This window comes from Papio anubis, chromosome 5 (genome assembly GCF_008728515.1).
Source record: "Papio anubis isolate 15944 chromosome 5, Panubis1.0, whole genome shotgun sequence".
NCBI classification, from domain to species: domain Eukaryota; kingdom Metazoa; phylum Chordata; class Mammalia; order Primates; family Cercopithecidae; genus Papio; species Papio anubis.
In genome coordinates, this window is record NC_044980.1 from 126,892,231 (window position 1) to 126,912,346 (window position 20,116).

Consider the following 20,116-nt stretch of genomic DNA (forward strand, 5'->3'; position numbering starts at 1 on the left):
AATGGCAGCCTGTTTGTACCCTGATGGGAAAGATAGGGTTTACAAAATGCATGACACAGTCCCTGGCATGTGGCAGGTACCAGATGCCTGAAGGAGTTCACATGTGTTCACACACCTGCAGCTGCCCCAGCCTCTCCTCTTCCTTGCTAGCCATCTATAGGGACATCCGCCCCTGTCTGCCTGAGGAAAGGAGGAAGCCTGGGAAGCCCTGTTATGTAAGGCTCCTCCTGGTGGGCAGATGGATGAGCAGGGCCCTGACAGGTGGCAGTGTCAGCACCTTCCCCAAGACCTGAAGGGAAGGGTGAAGCCTGTAGCCCGGAGGCAGGAATGTGAGGAAAGATGCCAGCAACAGGGCTGTTGCAGGCAGGTGTGGGAGCCTGTGCCCAGCTGGGAGCTTCATTCCTTGGCTACAGTGGGGCTCATACCCAGCCTTCCATCTAGGCTTGCCCTGGGCTTCTAATAACCAAGTGCCAAGGGACTGTGCCAGGCCCCCTCACCATGAGCCACCCTTCTCCAGGCCTGGTAATAAAGGGGCCATGAACCCTATTCACTACTAGGAGAGATGCCTGAAGCTCTTAAGGAGTCTGGCTAAATTCACCCAGTCAGGAATTGCACCCACAGAGTGGGGAGGAAACCAGGCCACAGCCCCTTATTACTGACTTGCCCCAAAGACGTCTTGTTTCCTCTGTGCCAGGGGTCAGTGATCACTCATCCATGCTCCCAGCCAACAGCAGCCCTGCAGATGGGCTTTTCAAAGTGGGAAGTTGAGCCTTGGTTGCAGAAGATGTCTCCAGGGCCCTGACCGGTGCAGATGTACACTGAGAATACTGTAGAGCTGGGCCTTGGCCCTGGCAGCGACTCCCTGCAGCCAGGTCTCCCTGGGGAGCCCCTCCTTCTCAGTCTGCTGACTGAGTCATCTCTTGATAGAGCAATGCAACTAGTGTTAAGAGTCTTGGCCAGGCGCAGTGGCTCACGCCTGTAATCCCAGCACTTTGGGAGACCGAGGCGGGTGGATCACTTGAGGTCAGGAGTTTGAGACCAGCCTGGCCAATGTGGCGAAACCCCATCTCTACTAAAAATACAAAAATTAGCTGGGCATGGTGGTGGGTGCCTGTAATCCCAGCTATTCGGGAGGCTGAGGCAGGAGAATTGCTTAAATCCCCAGGAGGCGGAGGCTGCAGTGAGCTGAGATCGTGCCAGTGTACTCCAGCCTGGGCCACAGAGCGAGACTCTGTCTCAAAAAAAAAAAAAAAAAAAAAAAAAAGAGAAAAGAAAAGAGTCCTGCGGTGCTGAGGAAGCAGGAAGTATGGGGGCTGGGCAAGGTTGGCCCTGGAGGAAGCCAGGCCCCATCTCCCCTGAGTTAGGCGATTGAAGAGGGCCCTTCCCTGTGTCAGAAAATCCTGTTAGGCCTGAGCTAAGACAAATGGTCAGACTCAGAATCCCCAGATTGGGGGCTAGAGGAGGAGGAAAAGAAAGCTCCAGGCTGTGCTGGGGTAGGCCTGGGTCCTCAGGCCATGCCCTGCTTTAGAGGGCTGGAGGCTGTAAGCAACCCCCAGACAAGCCAAACCTGAGATGAGGAGGCCAATAAGGGTTTTCTGGACAGAGGAGATGCACCTCCAGGAACTGAGTGCCCAGAAAGACCAAGAGGCTTTCTAGGGGGTGGGACTGCTTGGGCAAAGTCTTAGGGGCTAGTGGGCAGGGGCACTGGACATGGTGACTTGAGTGGTATCCCCTTCCCTGAGGCTTGTGGTTTTGGCCACCACTACTTTTCTTTGACAGCTGGGCTTTCTGCACACCCTCACCCCAGTGCCTTCCCTCCCTCAGGACTCTCCACACTCACCCACTCTCCTTCTCATTTTTCAGCACAAGGCCAATCAGCCCCCCCATGGTGTCCCCCAACTCTCTCTCTACGACCATTTCAACAGCCCACACCCCACCCCTGCACCTGCGGACATCAGCCAGAAGCAAGGTACAAGCCTGGGATGGGGAGGGGCCCAGTGAAACCAGAGCCTAAGGGCCAAGACCCCGGCTTCTGAGATCAGGTAGCTGGGTCCATTTTATAACTGGAGAACCTGGGGCTGTGCAAACTAAGAGCCCAAAGAAAATTCCAGAAAGGTGGACTGGGGGTATGAGGGCACCAGAAGACTGGAAAAGGGGGTGCTAGGTCAAACTGTGAAGGCTTCAGGTTGAACTACAAGCCTAAATCTCATGGGTGACCTCGCTGCCAGTATTGCAGCATTGCTGAGAACTGTAAAACTGTAGCCTTTCCTCCCCTCAGTGAGAAAATGGAAAGTGGTGGTTGTGACGGCTGATTCACCTCAGCCTCAGGCAAAGTCATTCTGAAATCCCTCATTGTCAGCTGTGGGAAACCTGCTGACTCAACCCTGGGGGGCAGGTGGAGCCTTGGCTCCCCAGGCTGGGTTCCCCTAGACCAGGGGCCTGCCTCCTGCCCAGAAAGCCAGGCTGGAGTCCCCCAAGCAGAGATGCCCCAATGCCTCCATGCCTGAGTGACTTCAGCTCTGCCTACTGGCCCCCTAACGTCTTAGGCAAGTCACCCCAGCCCTCTGCCCTGGGTTCCCTTGTCTGTCAAAGGGGCACTATTATCACACTGGGATCCTCCTGAATAAACCAGTTTATGTCCGGTCCTCTAGCAAAGCTGGTGGGATCTTAAAGGCCCCTGTAGGAGGCTCTAGGTTGCAGTAACTGCTGATGTGGCCTGCCGGGTCAGGCTAGCCCACTCACTCAGCCTCTCTCCTCTGCAGTTCACAGGCCTCTGCAGACCCCTGACCTCTCCGGCTTCTACTCCCTGACCTCAGGCAGCATGGGGCAGCTCCCCCACACTGTGAGCTGGTGAGTGGGGGTCCAATGGGAAAGGGGCACCGTGTGCTGGTCAGACCAAGACCTGCCTGCCCTTCCATTTCCTCCTCCATCCCTCTTGGCTGGCCACCCTGCTGCCAGCTCTGTTTAGATGCCAGAGGCTGGCCAGCAACTCTGTCCTAACCTGGCTCCGAGCTAGGGGTCTTCATGTACCCCTGGCCTGCATTCCCCAGGTAGCCTGACATACTCCCTTTGGGGAGGCAGGAGAGCTGCTCCCTGGTCCCACCCAGCCCTGTCTCCCTCAGTGTCCAAGAGGTCCCCTTGGATGGGAGAACTCTGGGCTGCTAAGGGACCTCCAGGGCCATATGCATATGTGAAGAAGAAAGTTGGGCCCGAGCAGGGCGGGGACAGCATGAGTGGCCACCAGAGAGGCTGCTGCTTCTCAGCTCACTGTCCTCAGTGCCTACTGCTTTTGGTCCTTTCCTTGGCTGGGCTGGTTGAGGGGCAGTGTCCCTCCCTGTGGTGCCTGCTTGAGCCCAAGCCTCTGACCAGCCTGCTTGGAGAGTCTTAAGGCTGGGCCAGGAAAAGAAAGCCTGGCCTCCTCAGCCAGTAGGCCTGACTATGGGCCAAAGGACCTGTCCTCAGCTGGAGCTGGGCCTTGGCAGGCTACTTGGCCCTTTACTCATCAACGATAGTGTGAGCTGTGCAGGTCTATAGCCTATTTCAGAGAGCTGGACTGCGGCAGTCACCCAACAGCAGGAAAACTTGACTTCCCAGGGAGATCATGCAGGCCAAAGGCCCAACCTGCGGCCCACTTGCCCTTCACCCATGGTCAGCACCCTCCTCTGTTCCAGATTCTCCTTGGACAATCCATTCTGAATACAAATCAAGACTACTCCCATGAATACCCCTAGGATCAAGGTGTAGCAAGATGCTCAAGAGCCCAGCCTTACTGGACTAGACCAGAGTTCCGTGGATGCAAATCTTTAGGCCAGCCTTTCCAAAACATCCCCTAGGCCAGCAGTGCTAAAGTCTAAGAGACTTGAGTAGATTTTACCTACCAAGGCTGTAAGGAGGCGACTTTAGGCAGCCCTGTGCTCTCGCTTCCACCCGGTAGCACTTGGCTGTGAGGAAAGAAGTGGGGGTATTTTCGCCATCTTTCCACTGAGCCCTACTGTGTGCCAGGCAGGGTTCTGGGCACCAGGGAAGTCGGCACTGCTGAAGCTGACTGATCCTTAGGTCCCTGCCCTCTCAGAACTCAGTCTACCTAGTGGGCAACCCAGGCAAAAAACCACACAGTTATAGGGCACTCTTGGTAGTGCTCTGGTTAGGGACTGTAGGAGCCCAGAGGGGTACCTCATCCAGCTTGGAATCTCAGGGATTTCAGGAGAAAGGGTCACTTAGCCATGGAAGACCTGAAGGATGACCAGGAGTTGAAGCAGGCAAAGTGGTGCAAAACAATCCAGTGTTAACAGTGGCTGCAATGGCCCCAGGACAGGTGTCAGCCCTATACCGTCAAAGAAACAGAAGCAGGCTGGAGGGGCCCAGGGGCCTGCTAAGGTGGGCCCCAGAAGGATACCGTTTCCATTCCTCAAGCACCCATACAAGTTCACAGAGGGAAACAGGTGCAGCACAAGCTGCCCTCTGGTGGCAGATGCTTGAAATTCCAGCAGAGGCCCATCTGTCTCACAGGATGGGTCAAGGCCTGCCTAGCAAGGTAGGGAAGTCCTTCCCTGTGTCTGGCCAGCAGCCAGACTGCTAACAGCTGTCTCTCCCAACCACAGGCCCAGCCCTCCTCTCTACCCCTTGTCCCCTTCCTGCGGATATAGACAGCACTTCCCTGCCCCCACTGCAGCCCCTGGCGCCCCCTACCCCAGGTGAGTCCCCTACACTGCAGCCAGGCTCCTGCTTCCTGTTGCCCAGGCTTCAGTGCCCACACAAGGCCATGCCCGGGCCAGTGCTTGCCCTGTGTTAGTCGTTTGTCCATCTGTCCGTCTGTCATTTTGTAGCCCCCTGCTGTCCTGTGCCTGAGAATGAAGCTAGTGCAAGTGCCAAGAGGCCTCAGCCCGGGCCACACCATGCAGCAGAGCCCCAGAGGCCAGGACAGTACATGCATACGTGGCTCACCCCTTGTGCAGATGTGTGTGCACTCACCTCTGTTCATCCCTACTTAGGACTCTCCTGGGAATCCCCTTAGCTCTGCCCCAAGCTGAGACAGCACCTTTTACATAAGTCCCCAACCTCTGACCCTTAGGGGCTGCTGGCTCAGGGATAACACCTGTGCAAGCAGTAAGGGGCAGAATAGTCTCCACAGAACAGCAAGAAAGTGAAGTGGGAGGTGTGTGTACATGGATCCCTTCACTTAGGTCGCTCCCTCAGTGACAGACTCAGGGCCAGATATGCAATGGCAGGGCATTCCACAGACATTTCTAGCCCACTGGAGCTCACAGCCCAGTATAGCAAGTGTAGACGTGGCACCAGCAGCTTAATGGGCCAGCTGAGTGATGGGGAAGCAGGCCTGATGGGTCAGGGAGAGCTTCATGGAAAGAGTAATACATCTTTTGCAAGAGGAAGACAAGGGAACAGCCATTATTGGGGCTGACCGGGAGTGGAAAGGGACAGGAAGCAGAGGGGAAGAGAAGGGGCTAGAAACAGCAGCAGGATGCTCATGCAGGGCTGTGCAGGCCCTTGGGAGCAGCCTGGGTTCTATTGTGTGGATGCTGGGGGAATTTCAGCAGGAGCAGGTCAGGAACATTCAGGTGTTTTTAATGGTCACTCTGGCTATTGGGTGGAGAGAGGCCTGGAAGGGTCAAGCAGGAGAGGGATGAGGCCTCCCAGGGCAGCCACAGGCTCCTGAGGCTGGGTTGGTGGGGGAAGGATGTGAGAAGGGGACAGATTCCAAAGCTACTTGGGACCTATGTAGTAACCACCTGAATGGCAATCTATGTAGATTTTTACAGTGTGTCTGTGTAGTGTGCTGGGAGCAGGTATTTGTATTTATCTCTGTGTACTTATGTCTAGGCCAGTAGGGGTAGAGTATCTGTTCACCTGTGTCCTCCAGTCATGTACTATGCAGGGGCCTCCGTGTGTGTCCAAAGGTCTGGCCCATAATTCTTGGCTCAGTGTTAACTTTCTTCCTGCCTCCAGGTTCACCCACCCGTCCTTGATGCTAGGTTCTAGTGTACCTGGTCACCCAGCAGCCATCCCCCACCCGGCCATTGTGCCCCCCTCAGGGAAGCAGGAGCTTCAGTCCTTCGACCGCAACCTGTGAGTGAAAAGACAATGATGGCAGGGGGTGTCGTCAGTCAGGATACACATGCCTCCCCATCAGGCCTGAGGACTGCCGCCAGCTCACTGGCCAAGCTGTTTGTGCCTCTGGCTACATGTTTTTGATCCTCAGAAGTAGGAGGGGGTGGGTGGGATGGGGAACAAGGATTTTTCTGAGCCAACAGAGGAGGGGCTCAGAAGTCCTTAACACATGCTTTTCCCACTTGGCTGTAGTATTCCTATAAGGAACAGTTACTTAGCTGTCTGCTCACCCATTTGGGGGCAGCTAGAAAAGATTCCACTTAGAAAACTCTGGTATCATACACTTATGCACACACTAGGCCCACACTAGAGGAGGAGGCTGCCATTAGGTGGGCACTCAGGGGGCTCCTCAGCAATCTGGATTTGTGCTCCTCAGGAAGACACAAGCAGAGTCCAAGGCAGAGAAGGAGGCCAAGAAGCCAACCATCAAGAAGCCCCTCAATGCCTTCATGCTGTACATGAAGGAGATGAGAGCCAAGGTCATCGCAGAGTGCACACTTAAGGAGAGTGCTGCCATCAACCAGATCCTGGGCCGCAGGGTAAGACCATGGGCAGGTGGGCTGGCAGGGATGCTCCCTGACCCTCTTCAGCCTGGTGCAGCCTGCTGCCTCCCTGATGCACCCCACCTGTCCCCCTTCCCTGTTGCAGTGGCATGCGCTGTCGCGAGAAGAGCAGGCCAAGTACTATGAGCTGGCCCGCAAGGAGAGACAGCTGCACATGCAGCTATACCCAGGCTGGTCAGCGCGGGACAACTATGTGAGTGGCCAGTGACACACAGCAGGGGTGGGCAGGGGACCCTTCCAGATACCATGCCCCAGGCCACAATCTCAGCAAGGAATGCAGAACTACTGTCCTGAAGGCACTGATGAGGAAGGGCATGGAGGGTCTAAGGCCTCCCATGGCTGCCTCAGAAGAGGACAAGCCCACATCCTATTCTCCACTCCAGTATATGCTCACACATGGGCTGTTACCCAACATTTGATTGGGCCACATGGGCAGAAGGGGAGAAAAGGGTCTGGAAGTCACCTCACCTCCCTCCATTCAAATTGGAGACCAGAATGGGGTACGGGAAGAGCTTCTAAATGCACTCCATAGCAGCCTAGCAAGAACAGCAATCGAGAAACACCAGCATCCCCAAGGTAGGAGGGGCCTGTATGCCCAGAATCCCAGAGGTACCAATGCTAGGCAGCAGGCTGTGGGTATCCCAGTGTCTGCCTCCCAGATCTGAGCATCCCTCCTTTTGTTCCCTGCAGGGGAAGAAGAAGAGGCGGTCGAGGGAAAAGCACCAAGAATCCACCACAGGTGAGACCTTCCCTCAGCAGTAGTGGAGGCTCCTCTCCATGTCCCCATTTTAAGAGCAGCCCTCCTCTGACCCAAAGGGAGGAGCACGGTACCCAGCCAGGAGCCTTCAGGGCCTGGGGCCTATGAAAATAAGACCTGCATCTCACAAGTCAAATTCCCATGCAAGAAACAGCTATATTATACTAAGTCCCAGGGAAACTCAGCAGAACTGGCTTCTGCTGGGTAGAATTGGGTAGACGGTGTATTCCTCTGCCTTGCACCCATGACCTTTGCTAGCTCCACTCACCAGAGAAACTAGCAAGGAACTGACTATGGTTTGATGCTTAGCCCAAACAATGTCCTGGCTAGTTCTGCTGAGATTGGGAGAGGCTGAGCTAGGCCCCATGACTAGGCCCAGTAATCACACAGCCTACTGGCTGGAGCCTGGCAATTTATCACCCCTACTTCAACATTTTTCATGGCAGTGCAAAGTGCTCTATGTAGAGAAGCCCACACACTGCTGCAGGCCTCCTTCCTGTGGGTGAATTCCTGCCCCTCTGGTAACTTAGACTCTACATCCCTGACCTTCTCAGATGTGCTGTCCCCATACAGGGAAGCTGGAGGCTAGGACTGGGATAGAGCAGGGCAGAGTTCCTAGCCCTTTTTCCAAGGTCAAGAATGGGCCCTTCCTTCCATCTGCAAGTGAACAGGCATAAGGTATAGCCTTCAGCCTTATCTCTTGAAGGAATGTAGGTCAAGAATGAAGCAAAACTGGATAAAATGGGTAGGGGGTTGGGGAGGAGGTGGGTGGCCCTAGGGCAGAAGAGGCTGGATCTCCATGGTCTTCCTTGGGCTCCTCTGCAGCCTCCATGCTGCAAGGGCCCCATAAGCCACAGAGATAAGCCAGACTGACAGGACTCCCTCCCTCCCATTCTTCCCACTGCCTCTACTGCGTAGCTGGGTGCCCACTTTTCCTGATATCTTGGCTCCGGGCTCTTGGGCTCCCACTGGGGCTGGCTGTGCCATGGAGAGGCCCACTCTGCCTATGGGGGCTGTAGGGTGTCTATAACTGGCTAACACTGATGTCACTCTTCTTTCTGGGCCCTGCTCTGCCCCGCTGCCTGCTCGCCCTCTGCCCTGCTCTGCCCCTCTGGCATGGCTGTGAGCAGACCCTGGCTCGCCTAAGAAATGCCGTGCTCGCTTTGGCCTCAACCAGCAGACGGATTGGTGTGGTCCGTGCAGGTGGGTTTGTCCCCACCATCGTTCTCCCTTTGCTTTAAGCTGCTTCCCTGACTCTGCACAATTTCCACTGGGCCTGCAGCCCACTCCTTTGGCCCCTCAGCCCACTAGCATACTCAGCAGACTGGGGAGCCCAGGCCTCCTGAGAATAGTAGTAAATACTGAACACAGTGTGTGGAGAAGGCGGCTTGGGTCTAAGTGCAGGAGGAGTGGAAAGAAAGAATGTTCCAGAAAGGAAGGACAGACTCAAGAAGGTAGCTCTGATGCCAGCGGGCCTAGCAGGTCCTCAGCAAACAGACAGCTCAAACACCACTAAGGGGACCTGGAGCCCATTCTCCCAGGCCTCAAAGTCATGGCCCATCGGCTCCCTCACTTCCTCTTCAAGATGGGATCCCTGCCTGTACCATCCTGAGCCCTTAATCTGAAAAAACAAGGTGACAACACAGAACCATCTGGTTGCCAGGCAACCATGTGACTTGCTATCTTGTACCTACTGAGACCAAAGGGCTGAAGAGGCTGGGGGAGAGAAGCCAGGGTACCCTGGGCTGTCTGAGGGAAAGGGCCCATGTGTTTCACCATACAACAGAGAAATACTTGTGGTTGTGACAAAGTTTACCCAACAAGTGGTTAAAGTTTCCTCAGTTTCAGGCCAGGCCTGGCAGGGCTAATACGGAGGGTACTCCAGGCAGTAAGGCCAGTGGCTCTAAGGAACACTTATCCAGCCCCTCAGTGTATCCACCACACTCCCTGTCTAAGGGTAAGGAGGAGTGGAGTTTGGAGTGTGTCTGTGTACCCACATATATATGCACAGTGGGAAACAACCCTGTCTTCAGAGGAAGTTCTATTCCATTCATTCCATCAGAGACAAACTGGCCCAGAGAACTCAAGGATGGTAATGGACAAGAAGAGTCACTGTCCATGTCTTCTTCTCTAGCCCAACCTGAGGACTGGGATGGCTGGGCAAGGAAGCCATAGGCATTGCTGCCCCTTGCCTTGGTGCAGATCTGAGTCCCACAAACACACCTGGAGAAGCTCAAAGGCTGGGACTGGGAGATGACTCCCTTGGAAGACAGGTGACGGCCCACAGGCCTAGTGACAGAAGGCCCCTGTGCCACCTTGTGGCTTTTCTGGGAACTGCACCTGTCCTAGGTCTGGGCCAGGCCAAGCAGAGTGGTAGTCTGAGGACACTGACTTACCACCCAAGTCACGGGAAGAGAGGACAAGAAATCAGCCAGGCCTGTGCAAAGGCAGCACTTTTTGGTTGTGGTGTATGACTATGAATTCACCCTCTGTTTACAGATAACTCTCTTCACTATTCCTAGGAGGAAAAAGAAATGCATTCGGTACTTACCCGGAGAAGGCCGCTGCCCCAGCCCCGTTCCTTCCGATGACAGTGCTCTAGGCTGCCCTGGGTCCCCAGCTCCCCAGGACTCACCCTCTTACCATCTGCTGCCCCGCTTCCCCACAGAACTGCTTGCTAGCCCTGCGGAGCCGGCACCTACATCCCCAGGTCTCTCCACTGCTCTCAGCCTCCCAACCCCAGGGCCCCCACAGGCCCCCCGCAGCACCCTGCAGAGTACACAGGTACAGCAACAGGAATCTCAGAGACAGGCAGCCTAGCAGGCACAGGACACCTGGCCTCCTCCAGGAGCCTACCCCCTGAGAGAAAGCAACAGAGACCCAGATTGCATGAAAACCAGCCAGGGGTCCTGTTAACTCCGTCTTAGGGTTCAGACCCTGAAGATTCCAGAGGCTGCAAAATTTCCACCTGAACCTGAGGCCATCGATTCAAACTGCTCCAAGTGGTGGGAATCAGATCTGTGTTGTTGTGTCATCTAATTAAGGGAATCCCTTGTACCTGTGGCTGCCTGCATCTATTCTTTGTACCATCTGTCTTGCCAGCCAGAAGCCTCTGCCTCTCTAGCTTTTCTGCTCTAGGTTAGAGATGGGCTGAACTGAGCCTAGCTACCTTCTCTATCCATCTCCCCCATCCCCCACTGCCACACCCTCCCCATTCATGGACCAAGAATGACCTGGTTTGTCAAACAGCCACAAAGCTCAAGATGACAGCTCTTTTAAGGAAATGGAGAAGCTCTGTTTATAAAACAAAACCAGCTGCTACTCATAAGTTGGACCAGAGGAAGCCTCTTACCATGTTCTCAGGAGCTTGCGAGAAGCAGGGAGGGGAATGGAATAGGTTGTTTAGGCCTATCAACCTAAGCAACAGAAATAACCTGACACTACCTTATCAGGCAAGTTGGGGAGCGGGGGTGTATCTAGCTCTATTTCAAATTATTTGGAAGTGTTTCCTGAGAAACTCACCGGCCTAAGAAGCTCTGATACCAAGGCCCCAGGCTTGTCACTAGCAGCGCAGTCAACAGTTCAAAGAAGTCATGGCCCAAATCCAGTGTGCACCTCTCCCCACTCACAGAGCCTTTTTCACAGTTCCATTTCCAGTTTATCTATGGCAGTCCAGCCAGCTCCTGGGCAGCTGTGAGATGGCAAACCCAAAACCTCACGACAGCCAGAGCCTGTTTTCCAGCATTCAGTCCAGACCAGCTCCAGTTTCCCCATGGGGCTGCGGGACAGAGGACCATTACAACTAGATCAAGGAGCCCAGAAAACCTCCAGTAGTCCAAACAGGTTTTCACCATAGCCTACTTTAACCCATTTTTGAGCCAAGCTTCAACCCTGAGCCTTGAAAAACAAGTCTTTTTTTAATTTAATTTTTGTTTTTTGCCTCCTCATCGTACGTAGCCTGAATCCAAAGAAAAAGGGCTGCCTGGCCGGGTGCGGTGGCTCACGCCTGTAATCCCAGCACTTTGGCAGGCCGAGACAGGTGGATCACCTGAGGTCAGTAGTTTGAGACTAGCCTGGCCAACATGGTGAAACCCTGTACCTACTAAAAATACAAAAATTAGCCGGATGTGGTGGTGTGCATGTGTAATCCCAGCTACTCAAGAGGCTGAGGTGGGAGAATTGCTTCAATCCGGGAGGTGGAGGTTACAGTGAGCCAAGATGGCGCTACTGCACTCCAGCCTGGGTAACAGGGAGAGTGTGTCTCAAAAAACAAAAAAAAGAGGGCTGTCCATGTACTCACACACCCCTCAAAAAAAGCCTTTAGTTCCTACTTTAGCCACTGGTTTCTCAGAATCCAAAGATCACATATTCTAGTGTAACACTGCAAGAAGTCTTGAGAAAAAGATTATTGTAGTGTTCAAAATATTTTTGCATTGTTAATACATCATCATAGAAAAACTTTTTTAAACATGAGAATAAAGATACTTTTTACTGGATTTGTTTTTCAAAGCCTGACCCTGAGGAATAAGTTGTTTCAGTAACAGAGCACGATATTATTTCCTTTTCTTCTCCACAGTTAGGAAACTTGGAGTTTGTTCCCTATGGTGCATATGTTCCCAAACCTCCAGCCTGCAGAAACCAGGGATTACACTTGTCATCTCCCCTAAAGGGGTGTGGGCCCTGCCTGCCTCACCCCTGAGAGCTAGGCCTATACTCCTAAGCTTTGCTCTCTTAGCCCCCAATCCCCCCAGTGATGCAGACCCCACAATGATGCAGGCCAGCCTGCTCCCCAGTGCTCATATAAAATAGATCAGTTGGTAACTGCTGTCCATAAAGGCTGAAAAGAGAATCCAACCTGAAATGACCCAGCTAGGCTCCATTTGATCACACGTGACCACTAGGCTCCATTTTCCTCTGAGGGCAGAGAAAAAACATTCCACAAGTGCATATCCTATTTCAAGGAAAACAAGAGCAAACAGGAGTCTTTTATAACCTATTAGCACCACAAAATCCTAAAGAAGGATTTTTTAATAGCACCCTCTAAGACACAAAGTATTTTTCATATTTTCACACAAGCCTTTCAGTTTGATAAATCTATAACCCACTTTTTAAAAAGTCATACACACTGTTGGTGGACACGAGAACCACCATATCCACTTTATTTTTACATTATTTGTATACATTTAGGGGGTACAAGTGCAGCTGTGTTACATGGATATATTGTGTAGCGGTGAGATCTGGGCTTTTAGTGTGCCCCCCCACCCAGAGAGTGTACTGTGCACGTAAGTAGTGTACGTTGTACTCAACAGGATTTCATACCTCATCCCCTTTCATCTCCCACCTTTTGAAGTCGCCAGTGTCTATTATTCCATTCCGTATCCATATACCATGTGTACTCACTGTGTAGCTCCCTACAACTCACTTTTTACATGAGTTTCCACCAAGCACACTACTGTCTTCCAGAGACCCATCATGAATGTAAAAGGTGTCATGAAGACACCTCAATGAGTCAGTCAACAAGTAGATGATGAATGTCAGGCAAGAGGTATTTCACATGGGAGAGCCAGTGGGGCACCATCATGCATTGTCATTGTCATTCACTGAGTTCTATTTTTTGGATTTTGTATTTAAAGATACTTATAAAGAAAGTCATCTTTCAGAGCAATGTCTGTTTAAAGTAGGCCACTGGAAGTTGTAACCGCAGACTTGCTGCTTTTGCTTCTTTCTGAGAGAGTGCTAGAGGACACTAGCCATTCTCTGGACATCTGTCCCATTTTAAATAATTCTGTTCTGGCTACTGGCCTAGTTGTTTTTAAAAAAAAAAAAAAAAACCTACATTCTAACCAGGGCTTATGCAAATGCAAGACCAGGTTGCTGCATCTGATTTGGTGTCTCACTTAGAGTACACAGGGTACATGAACAATGCAGTCTTTGTGTATTGGCGGGGAAGCCTTTGGCAACTCTGTTTAAATCAGATCAGCTTTTTTTTTTTCTTTTCAGTCTGACTTCATAAACTCAGATCCTCCCAAATCACCCTGGTGCATTCCTATGAGGCCAGAGGGTGATTTGAGATTGCAACCTCAAGTTCAACTTCTAATACCACACCAGGCCCCCTTCACTGCCAGCTGAGAACCAACCCTGTTTCCTGAGACACTGTAAGACAAGATACCTTAGCCTCCCTTCAACATTTCCAGACAACTAGCAGACCTGCAACTTGGGTGAAAAATGTTCGTCCCTCCTTTGGTACAGCTGCTCCCCATTTTGTGCTCAGTGGATATGGTGAGGGTTCAGCCCAGCAAGCAGACAAAAAGCTTATGTCTCCCAACCTGAAGGTGTCTACTTTAACAGAACCCCATGGCTGGACTCTCTTCTGACATGTAATTTCTTTTGAATGGCTCCTGTGGTCTCCCGTTCCTTCTGGCTGTGGACCCCCAACAGCTGGCTCAGAAGCACTGCTCCCTAGCTTTGTTCAGTGTACAGTAAGCCTGGCCAGGAAGGCCACAAGTAAAGGGAAGCGCAATAGTTCTTTATATCCCGTTCCAGAGAGGAAGAAAGGGAATCAGTTTCTGCATCTGCTTCTCAGAAAACAGCACAAAAGGGGCAAGGGTAACAAGGCCATGTTAAACAACTACTTAGGACTGTATGTCAAAGTAGAAGAATTTAAGACCCAAATCTAGTTAATTGTATAAAAAGGCTAAGTTGGCTTTTCTTCGATGTTAGAAAGCCTGCTTTAAGTGTGACTCTCAGATCTCTTCAGAGCTTTTTTTAAGCTCTTCAGGGCTTTAAGAGTTCACCAAGGGTTTTTGAAACAGCTGCCCACCCAAGCAGACCCTGGTTGTGTCAACTCCCCCAATCCCAACTTACTGTGATAACCTTGTTCCAAATCTCAAATCACCCTGTGGGCATCTTTCAAATTCAGTCTCCTGAGCTCTTCTCTAATGGTTTGGAGCTACTAACAAACCATTACTGGCAGTGAGCATCTGAATATACTCAAACAGCAGGGAGTTTGAAAACAGGGAACACAGATGGTGGGGATGTTCTCATACAGTCCCCTAGAATAAAAGCCTAGCTCAGGCCAGGAAGGATTTTCAAGCTCTTAAAGATAGCATGGGATTAGGCATGTTAATTGGAAAGGGAAAACTTACGTCCTGGGGGTGGAACTATCCTATCACAAGCAGTCCTCACAAGGTAGGTCACTATTGGTAAGGGATGTTTCACTTGTGAAGACAAGATAGCAGCTGTGAATTATGTGGGAGATAGCCCAGGCCAGCTGTGAATTATGTGGGAGATAGCCCAGGCCGACACTTCTTTCATATTCACCAGGGGCTTTGGACCAAGTCTTCCTTTTTCATTCAAGTGTTCTCATTCTTTTATCTGAAGCCTTGTTCTTTCGGGCATGTGCAATGTCAGGAAGCAGGGTGGGGGGCTTGGGGAGGGAAGAGAAAAAGCCAGGTTCCACTCACCAAAAAAGAAAAAAGCCACTCTGGAAACCCTGCTTAAGTACCTCAGGATATAGAGTACAGCTTCTCTATTTTCCCACCCCTTTCCGTAAGCTTCCTGGAACAGAAAAGTCTGCAAACCAATTGAAGAAGGCAAAGAATTAGAGGTTGTGAAATGGTATACTCAGGAAAGGACAAATATGAATTTTCACCAAATAGGTGGGAAGTATTCAAAGTGAGAGCACTTTAATGAAATAAGCTGATCCTCAGTGTGCAATAAGAGGCTGCTATACAGCAGGTTGAAAATTTAAAGTTAAGACATATCAGAAGGTCTGAATATACTTAAATACTTCCAGAAAATTTAAAGTTGAGAGATATCAGAGGTCACAAGAACTAGATGTGGAAGCAGACACTGTTGTGAGCAACTACATTCCTCCCATAGAATGCTGCTCAATACTGGCACACAGACCAGAGGTAGCCAGCAGTACACAAGACTGCAAGGCAACAAGTACATTATCAGTGAATTAGCCATCTATCACTTAAACCATGTTCCGCATTGGAAGTGTGTCAAGCAAGAGCACCTTTGACAATACTTTTCTGCCACCACCAATGATCATCTCCACTGACACATACTTCATCTTGATATGCACAGCCAGTTCTCTTACTCATTCTCTTTGACCATTGGAGGTAGTGATTTTTAACAACAGTAAACAAGAAAAAGTCATCAGGACTCTAACTGTAAAACCCCCAACATTCAAAAGACTAGTTTAGTTCAAGAGCAAAAAAAAAAAAAAAAAAAAATTAGAATTTAGCTCACACACTCAAAATTGCCCTGCCTAATGTGGGTCTGATGAATAAATGCTGATAAAATACTACCGAGTGTCAGCAAAGTACTATCACTAATCCTGCCCTAATTTCTCTTTACAGTCTATATTCTCAGGGAAATGTACCAACACTCAACCTTCTGCTGTTAGTTCCTAACTGAGCACTGCTTTTTCCTCACTTTGGCATCTCTCCATCCCCAAACAAATCCAACTTGATTGTTAAAACCAAGTTAGTTTCACTTTACAGAACCTTTCCTAGCAACTTTCAGCTCTGTAGCCCCTCATTGGCTCATTAATCTTGTTCTGTCCAGAAACACTTTTTTTTTGAGACGGAGTCTCACTCTATCGCCAGGCTGGAGTGAAGTCAGTGGCGCGATCTCGGCTCACTGCAACCTCCGCCTCCCAGGTTCAAGCGGTTCTCCTGCCTCAGCCTCCCGGGTAGCTCGAACTACAGGTGTGTGCCACCACGCCCAGCTAATTTTTGTATTTTTAGTAGAGATGGGGTTTCACCATGTTGGCCAGGCTGGTCTCAATCTCTTGACCTCGTGATCCGCCCACCTCAGCCTCTGAAAATGTTGGGATTACAAGCGTGAGCCACCGAGCCTGGCCCAGGAACATTTTTATTAGAGTTATCCACTCCCTCCCAGCAGTATTTATGCCTTGTCGCCTGAACTACACCAAAAGCTCCCAGCTCCCAACAGGGAAACCATGTCTAATGCTTCCTATCAAGGAGAAGCCAGGAGCTACACTTTAAGGATTCAGCCATTTTGTAAGCTTTCCCTTTGCTTGCAGTCTTCTTATTCTTGACTTCTTCCTAGCTTAAAAAGTTATACACTGGTTTCAAATCCAGATAATTAAAGATTAACTTTTCAAATCCTCAAACAACTTTGTAGGGAGAACATTTACTTGGTTGAGTCTTTCCTACCAGAATGTACACTGAGCTTTAGAAAAGGAAAAATTGGTGGGTGCTGTGGCTCACATCTATAATCCCAGCACTTTGGGAGGCTGAGGCAGGAGGATCTCGAGCCCAGGAATTAGAAAACAGCCTGGGCAACATGGGGAGACCTCATCTCTATAAAAACAGTTTAAGCCGGGCGCGGTGGCTCACGCCTGTAATCCCAGCACTTTGGGAGGCCAAGGCCGGCGGATTACGAGGTCAGGAGATCGAGACCATCCATGCTAACACGGTGAAACTCCGTCTCTACTAAAAATACAAAAAATTAGCCGGGCGCGGTGGCGGGCGCCTGTAGTCCCAGCTGCTCCGGAGGCTGAGGCAGGAGAATGGCGTGAACCCAGGAGGCGGAGCTTGCAGTGAGCCGAGATCGCGCCACCGCACTCCAGCCTGGGCGACAGAGCAAGACTCCGTCTCAAAAAAAAAAAAAACCCGTTTAAAAATACCAAAACTAGCAAGGCATGGTACTGCACACATGTAGTCCTAGCTATTCAGGAGGCTGAGGCAGGAGGACTGTTGCAGCCCAAGAGTTCGAGGCTGCAGTGAGCTGTGATCACACCACTGCACTCCAGCCTGGGCGGCAGAGGTGAGACCTTGTGTCTTAGAAGAATCAAAAGGCTCTTCAGGCTACTCTGGGCACACTGCCTATGGGGTAGTCCTACTCTGCAAGGAGCAGTTAAAAAAAATCTTCAAAAGGTAATGGTGGCAAGCAAAAGTTAAGCTTGTAAAGGGTGCTTAGAGAAAGAGGTCTGCTGCTCTCTCAATTATCTCTTTTCTGGTGGAAACCACTTCATATTCCCAAACTGCCTTATTAACAGCCTAGGCAAATTAATTTAAACAAAATTTATGTTGGGATCAGAACACAGCCCATAGGATTGGCCAATTTTTAAGTAAACTGAAAGATCATGTGATTTGGAATATCTGCCTGCCCTAAGTCAGATGCCCACAGTGACTCACTGTTACCATCCTCCCTCCCCAGCTAGTTTTAAGCTCAGCATTACTATGATGTCATGTTACAGGGCTGCAGTTACCTGTCCAACCAAGTCACAATACAGCTCTTGCTTAATTCCAGCAGCTGGTGTATTCTGACAGCTGTAGAGTAAAAAGTCACAGCTATAATCCCACATAGGGAGCTACAGGATGATTTTGTGAATCTTTGAGAAAACATAAGAACTGTAAAGCAGTATCTATTTTGTATATCAAGAATAGATTAAGGCAAGCTAACACATGGCACTTCAAAAGAGGAACTTGCTTCTGCAACTTAAGAATTATTAGGGCTGTGTGCGGTGATTCACGCCTGTAATCCCAGCACTTTGGGAGGCTAAGGCGGGCAGATCACAAGGTCAGGAGTTTGAGACCAGCCTGGCCAATATGGTAAAACTCCATCTCTAATAAAAATACAAAAAAATTAGCCAGGCATGTTGGCATGTGCTTGTAATCCCAGCTACTCGGGAGTCTGAGGCAGGAGAATCACTTGAACCCGGGAGGTAGAGGTTGCAGTGAGCTGAGATTGCACCACTGCAGTCCAGCCTAGGCGACAGAGTGAGACTGTCTCAAAAAAAAAAAAAAAAAAAAAAAAATTGAGGGGGCACATCTTTATGACAATGTTAAGGAGAAAGTAATAAGCTAACATTCAGGAAGGTTTTGGTTTACTTTTAGATCACAAGTGACATAATCAATGAAAAGGTGAGAAGCCAAAGGACTGTGATGGAGTCCTTGAAAGGACTTCATCATTAAAAGCAGCACACTGCAGAAAGCAGCACGCATTTTGTTTACAGAGGAAACTGAAAAATATTCTTCAATCACCCAAATCTGCCAAATACCTTCTTCCTCTCATTCTCTTTCCTGGTGAAATAAAGGGCATTTCCTAATTAATCCCTAAGGTTACTTTATCAAGAAGGGTTTTCTTTCCTTTACTACTATAACAGTAATTAGAGAAAGTCTTCATAATTCATCAGTAACCACTCTCCAAACCAAGGCTATTACCAGCTATTACGAAGCTCTCCCCTCTCATGCATTAAAACTGCTTTTCTTGTTTTCATTATACCCTGTACCTGCATTTCACAAGGACCTTTCGCTTATGTTACCCATATTGAAATTCATGGAGTAGTGCTACTAAATACAAGTTAAATCCTGCTGTCAAGTGACTTCCAATTAAGTCTTGGAACTAATATAAAACAGACTGCACTAGATCTATAAAACCATAGTACCTACTATTTCCAACTTGCCCAAGGCCATGCAGACACTAAAATGCCAACCTCAAGGTATGACTTAATGCCACAGTATTAGTTTAGAAGAATGGTTGAGAAGAGAGTAGCCAGAAGTGAGTGGAGTTTTGAAGATTGAGGGTTGGCTGCTGTGATAATGAGAAAGGACCACTCACTCCAGGTGAGAGCCTAGAAAAGTTCTAGTAGATATATTAAAGGAATAGTGGGCATACAGCAGGGAACAGGAAAAAGGTACGAAAAGAATACTGCAACCAGACTGAAAAGGGCTTCTTAATACCATGTCTATGATTTACTTGGGTCCATAATGGTCACAAATGGACTATTTTCTCTTGGATCTCTATTAATGTAAAAATTTAAGATTACCAGGATTTTCTGTTGTTTGTTTAGGGACTACAGAAAGTCAAGAAGGAAACAAAAATTTAAATTACTACTATATTGTCTGTCCATCCAATCTTTCTGAAAGATCCCAGTATCCTTTAAATATGGATAGTGACATTATTTACTTATATAATTCTAACAACTCCTAAGTATTATACAGATCAAGTGGTAATAATAGCAAGCTCCAGTTTCTTAGAAGGTGATACTTCCTTTACAAGTTAAACATGGCATATAGCAGTAATCCTGGACCTTCAGTGAAGATTTGTTATAATACTGCTAAGGATACTTTTGGTTTGTTTTTGAGACAAGGTCTTACTCTACCGCCTAGGCTGGAGTGCAGTGGTGCAATGCCAGCTCACTGTAGCCTCGACCTCTCAGGCTCAAACAATCTTCCCACCTCAGCCTCCCAAGTAGTTGGGATCACAGGCATGCACCAAATGACTGCTTTTTACTTATTTATTTTTTTTGGAGAGACAGGGACTTCCTGTGTTGCCCAGGCTGGTCTCGAACTCCTGGGCTCAAATGATCCTCCTGCCTTGTCCTCCCAAAATGTTGAGATTACAGGCATAAGCCACCATGCCCAACTGCTAAGGATACTTGAGGTGGATAAGGTTTTTGCAGAAGTTGATCTTATAGCAGGAATTGGTAGATGAGACAATTCAGCTAGGACTGTACACTGCTACCTTTCCCACTAAAGCCAGGACAAAGAGAAAACAAGCTTATCTCCTAAGAGTAATGGGAACCAGGAATCCAAAAGTATGTTACTTTGGTTGGTCAAATACAGTTTCTGTGTGTGTGTGTGTATGTTACTTTTTGGTCAAATACAGTTTCTGTGTGTGTGTGTGTGTG

The 20,116-nt window shown here is 49.7% G+C and overlaps 1 protein-coding gene across 1 annotated transcript in view; it reads left to right on the forward strand.

Moving 5' to 3' along the window:
* Positions 1-11,942, forward strand: part of TCF7 (transcription factor 7) — a 33,380-nt gene extending 21,438 nt beyond the window's left edge. The window contains 9 exon segments of the mRNA XM_031666457.1: positions 1,864-1,969; positions 2,763-2,850; positions 5,965-6,084; positions 6,503-6,665; positions 6,775-6,882; positions 7,380-7,428; positions 8,577-8,649; positions 9,969-10,137; positions 10,139-11,942. Coding sequence (XP_031522317.1) covers positions 1,864-1,969; positions 2,763-2,850; positions 5,965-6,084; positions 6,503-6,665; positions 6,775-6,882; positions 7,380-7,428; positions 8,577-8,649; positions 9,969-10,137; positions 10,139-10,309 — 1,047 coding nt within the window. The 3' untranslated portion in view covers positions 10,310-11,942.
* Positions 11,943-20,116: the final 8,174 nt, after the last annotated feature.